General features: G+C 38.1%; 1 protein-coding gene across 1 annotated transcript in view; it reads right to left on the minus strand.

The window, feature by feature from the left end:
• Window positions 1-1,171, minus strand: part of LOC106534595 (ataxin-7-like protein 2) — a gene marked incomplete at its 3' end in the record, with an annotated part of 18,503 nt that extends 17,332 nt beyond the window's left edge. The window contains 1 exon segment of the mRNA XM_014031286.1: window positions 998-1,171. Coding sequence (XP_013886740.1) covers window positions 998-1,127 — 130 coding nt within the window.
• Between the last annotated feature and the right edge of the window lie 3,910 nt (window positions 1,172-5,081).

Raw genomic sequence — 5,081 nt, forward strand, 5'->3', positions numbered from 1 at the left:
CAGTTTATCAGCTAAAAAAGTTAATTTTGGGGTAAGTTACTCTTTAATTACCTCTCATTTTTCTTAATTCCAGCTCTATACATCCCTTATACATCTCTATACATATATGTGTGCACTTCTATTATTAATGTTATTTTGTTGAAACATTCAGCACTATTTGCACAGGTTCAGAGCGTTGCACAAAACCTTTCCCTGAGAGTTGRACCATTAAACTCTGCACGTCCAAGTCTAGGTTCCTCATGCTTTGGGCTGGTTGTTCACCGCCTGATTTCTGGGTTGCTAATTATGATGTGGTTTTAAGTGTATGTTTTAAGCATGGATCTGCAGGTGCTTTATAAGAAATGAACGAGTGCACATCCCGAGCAAGAAAACAAGTGCACTTTTGAAGAAAGTCACACGTGGGGTTTACGGTGAAATTCAGAAACATCTTGACATCAACAAACCGATGATAGAGACCAGACAGCAACAGAACAATACTTCATGTTTGCTCATCTGCCTGTCATTTAAACGGTGCTAGCAGACTCCTCCTCTGTCGCCGGTGTCTGCTCTGATCCTCCTTTTAGCATTAGCATGCTATGGCTAACACCCGGGCAGTCAGCGGCTGGCCGCCGTGCTGGTTTAGCTCGAACCGGTAAGAAGTTGCATGCCAAGCCAGCCTCACTAGCTTCCTTCCGCTCTGATGCCACCTCTGCCCGGAAGAACTGTTTCCAACCACCCGGCACCCTGAAGTCCTATCAGACACTTTCACGGCTCTGGCAGGGACACGCTCCTTATAGCGATCATGTCTTAATATTTGTAAAATATTTTCTTAAAGAGAGCGTTTGTGACAGGAACTGCAAGCGAGAGCAACACGTTACCCATCCAGCACTAGGACCCGGCAGGGTCTTTGTTTGGGTAACATGGTTAGTTCTGCCCTCCGTTTCCACGAAAAATAACCGCGCTGGTTTGAGTAAATAGCTTCATAACAGCTAGTATTTGTGTCAGGTAATTTCCTTACCATCCGCCGTGATCACCCCAGCCCAGTCGGCCCAGGCACTCCAGCTTTGACCCACGAAATCACCGAGGCTAGGTATCCGCCGATCCAAAGCAGCCATTACTTTAACTGCGCGTTCACGCACCGCCATCATCACTGCGCGGCAAGTCGCTTACGTCACATGTCGCGTTCCCGATAGGACAGGAACTTTCTGCGTGCGCGTTCAAAAAGTTCCCCTCCACCACCCAAATGACATTAAAAAAATCATAATTTATAGTGTTTATAGTTCGACAAATTTAGAATCTGTATTTACACCATTGTATCCCAGTTGTTATTTTATTTTCCATGTGTTTTTTACAATCTAAACCTAAGTAAAATACAATAAATTCGGTTTACAAAATAATATTGGATGGATAATGGTAATGTTTTCGAGTGATAATTCTCTTTTCTACAAAACAAAAACAAGATTTGTAATTGTTTTACATGCTTTCCCCCATACCTCAACACAATAGACCAAGTGTAGAACAGTTAATGTGTTAAATAACATATACAAAGCTTCATCATTAAACAAGTCCCCTACTTTGTAAAACAATGCAAAAGATTTAGCTATTTTATTCTTAAATAATTTAAATGAGGTTTCCATGTCAGTTTCTCATCAATAACACCCAAAAACTTTAACTCACTGACTCGACCAATCTCCACACCATCAACTCTAAATGAAATGTTAACAGTTCTTTCTCTTTTTGTAAATATCAATTTAGTTTGATCCAAATTTAATAATTTGTTCATTTCAAACAAATTTTGTATTTTCACAAATTCCATTTGCATCAGCTCTAACATCCGTTCTGTCTTTACCCAAACAAACAAACAAACAAAAAAAGTAGTATTACCTGCAAATAGTACACATTTAAAAAGCCCTGACACATTTACCAAGTCATTCACATGGTCCAAGTACAGAACCCTGAGGAACTCCACATGTAATTTTACAGATAGATAGATAGATAGATAGATAGATAGATAGATAGATAGATAGATAGATAGATAGATAGATAGATAGATAGATAGATAGATAGATAGATNAGATAGATAGATAGATAGATAGATAGATAGATAGATAGATAGATAGATAGATAGATAGATAGATAGATAGATAGATAGATAGATAGATGGATAAACTTTATTAGAGACTTAAGGTCCAATTAGCAGAAAAAGAAGATAAAAACACATAATAAAATAATAAAAAAGTACAAAAAGGTTCCTAACCCCACGCGACCCTGAAAAGGAAGAAGCGTGTACAGAAAATGGATGGATGGATGGATGGGTTCCTAACCATTCAAGAGGTAGTCATACCCATGCTTCCAAAGCACAGATGAGTATTTTATTGCACTACATGTAACATTAGTCAAGTGTAAAATAATTCTATTATTAGACATATTTAAACGACAAATAAATTTGTACATAAGCTTTCTTAAAACAGCCATAAATGAGCTGACATGAGCAGATACAAACAGTTCACTGGCATTGGACCATCTGGGTTTTTTTAAACAAAAGTCTAAGTGCATCATTATAAGTCACATTCAATCTATGAAGACTGGCTTTTTAAAATTGCACCACAAGTGTGCTGTATACAGAGAAGTACAATATGATCTGAACAAGTTCGGTTTCACTTCATCAGAACAGAATCCAAACTTACGGACAAGGATATTTGCCTGAGCATATATCATACGAACTTGACAGTAAATGTCCTCATCATCAGACAGACGGTCTGTCAACACATGACCAAGATATTTCACTTCATTACAGACATTCAGAAAAGTCCCAGATAGATTAAATATTGGAAATACACTATTTTTGTCCTCTTTAGTGCGACAGATCAGAATGTTACTTTTTGATGGATTGAATTTGACATCACATAGCTCACCATAAGCTGAACAGACATTAAGCAGCTTCTGAAGACCAGCTGAACTAGGACTAAAAACAACTAGGTCGTCAGCATACATGAGATGATTTATAAAAGTATCTCCAACCATACAGCCAGTTACAGAGTTCAGACCTTACACAATGTACTTGTATGAACTGTTTCCTATTTTCCAAATACTGTACATCCACTGCAGTGCCCCGAAGTGGTGGAGCCAGACATTTTTCTCAGGGGTGGCCAGACTGGGACCACTACTCACACAGGGGTGGCCAGACTGGGACTACTACTCACACAGGGGTGGCCAGACTGGGACCACTACTCACACAGGGGTGGCCAGGGAAAATTACAACATTTTTTACTTGAATGTTTGTACCGATCTTTGTGTTTCGGTCATTTCCTTATGTCCTTATTCGGGCAGTGACTACTTTATAAACATGAGCATCAGAATGATTTTAAAAGTGGGGGGACACACTGTTGGGAGGTCTGGGGGTCCTCCCCCAGAAAACTTTGAACAAAATAGATGCCCTTTCCAACATTTTGGTGTATTTTACCAGGTTTTTTAACATACTTTTACCTACATAAATAAACACTTGATTTAATTATTTCAGAGACAGATAATTCATTAAACTAGTTCTTTCATCCTGTTTTAAACTCACTGCTATATCTGAGATAAGCTTAATTAATCAATTTATCATATCCAATGACTTTGGGGGTGCTTTTTACTTTTATATTGTTTATTATTTATTTATTTTTAACTTTAACACGTCATTGTGACAAATAAAGATGACCCTCAACTGCACGTTTAAAACTAATATTAATAATATTACCCAATGAACAGGTGCAATATTAATAACCACCAACAGTGAATTTAGAGGGGTGTTTCACTTTTTATGATTTAGTGATAGCCCTACTCATAACTAAAAGGAACAGCATCATGCAGCCTTCAGAACATAAAATGACACTGTGTTATTGTGACAAAAAATACATTTGTCACCATAAGTCCATATATTGACTCCATAAGTCAGATTACATAGGCATATGTTCTGGACATGAAGAAAACCATCACTTAATTATCATTGCTCTTCTTCAGTGAGAGCTTGGTGATGTTTCAAACTGTTAAACACTGCCACCAACTGTTCAGGAAGATCATTACACCCTTAAAGGTTGTTTCACTGTGGAAGGGGGTGCAGGGCTGGACTGGTGGTCATGGCGGCCCTCCGTCATTATTTATGATATACAAATGGACACAACATACCAGAGGATGTGTTGCATGTTGTGTTGTTTCACAAGTTAAAGTGCAGCAGCCTACAAGGAAGAGAGTAACCATGTTAAAAACCTGATGAGCTCTTCTTCCACTCAGAGACTTTAATGCTCATGAGGTTCTGATGCTCAGTCAGTGGATCAGAGAGCTGGATACAAACTGAAGATCAGACAACTGCTAAACTTAAATTTTTCAGAGTCATGAAGGATTTCTTTAGGCCTGGTTAGGTCACCATGGTAATATAGGCTGAGTCTGAACCTAGTTAAATCACCATGGTAACAGAAACTGAACTCAGTTTTATCTTAACCTGTCAGTAAGAAGCTCTTTCTTTACCTGGTGAGACTGAAAAYATTACAAAGTGACTGAAACAGTTTTTATGTACCATCAGTTCTACTGCTGCTGCAAGATTTTAAACTAACAGATCATCAAATGAGACTAAACTAAAACTTCCACTTTCTTAAAAGTCAAATGTAGAGCACTGATTCACATCTAAAGGTTTCATTTTTAAATTTAATATACTACAGTATTTATTTAGGGATGTATAGCCTATTTTATTTAACATTTAGTAGATCCTGATGCATCTCAGTAATCCAGGTAAAAAATCAAAAAGAAAAAATTGTATAGGTCTTCTGGACGGGTTCTTCTTTAATGAAACGTTTCGTCTCTCCTCCAAGAGACTTCTTCAGTCTGAGAGTTTCAGGCAAAATTCAGGCTTTTAAGCCCTGCCTCCATGTGACTGATACTCACATCACATGGCTATCGTTGACACCTAATTAACATTTATGGGTTAATTTTAAAGCCCAGGAAGTCCAACATTTCACTGATCACATCAACTCAGTTCACACGAGAGGATGTAAAAAATGGCAGGTTGGCGTTCCTGGATTGCGATGTCTCGGTTTCAGATGGAGGACGGTTGGAAACTGGCGTAT

This window comes from Austrofundulus limnaeus, unplaced genomic scaffold (assembly GCF_001266775.1).
Source record: "Austrofundulus limnaeus strain Quisiro unplaced genomic scaffold, Austrofundulus_limnaeus-1.0 Scaffold1217, whole genome shotgun sequence".
Classification (NCBI taxonomy): Eukaryota; Metazoa; Chordata; class Actinopteri; order Cyprinodontiformes; family Rivulidae; genus Austrofundulus; species Austrofundulus limnaeus.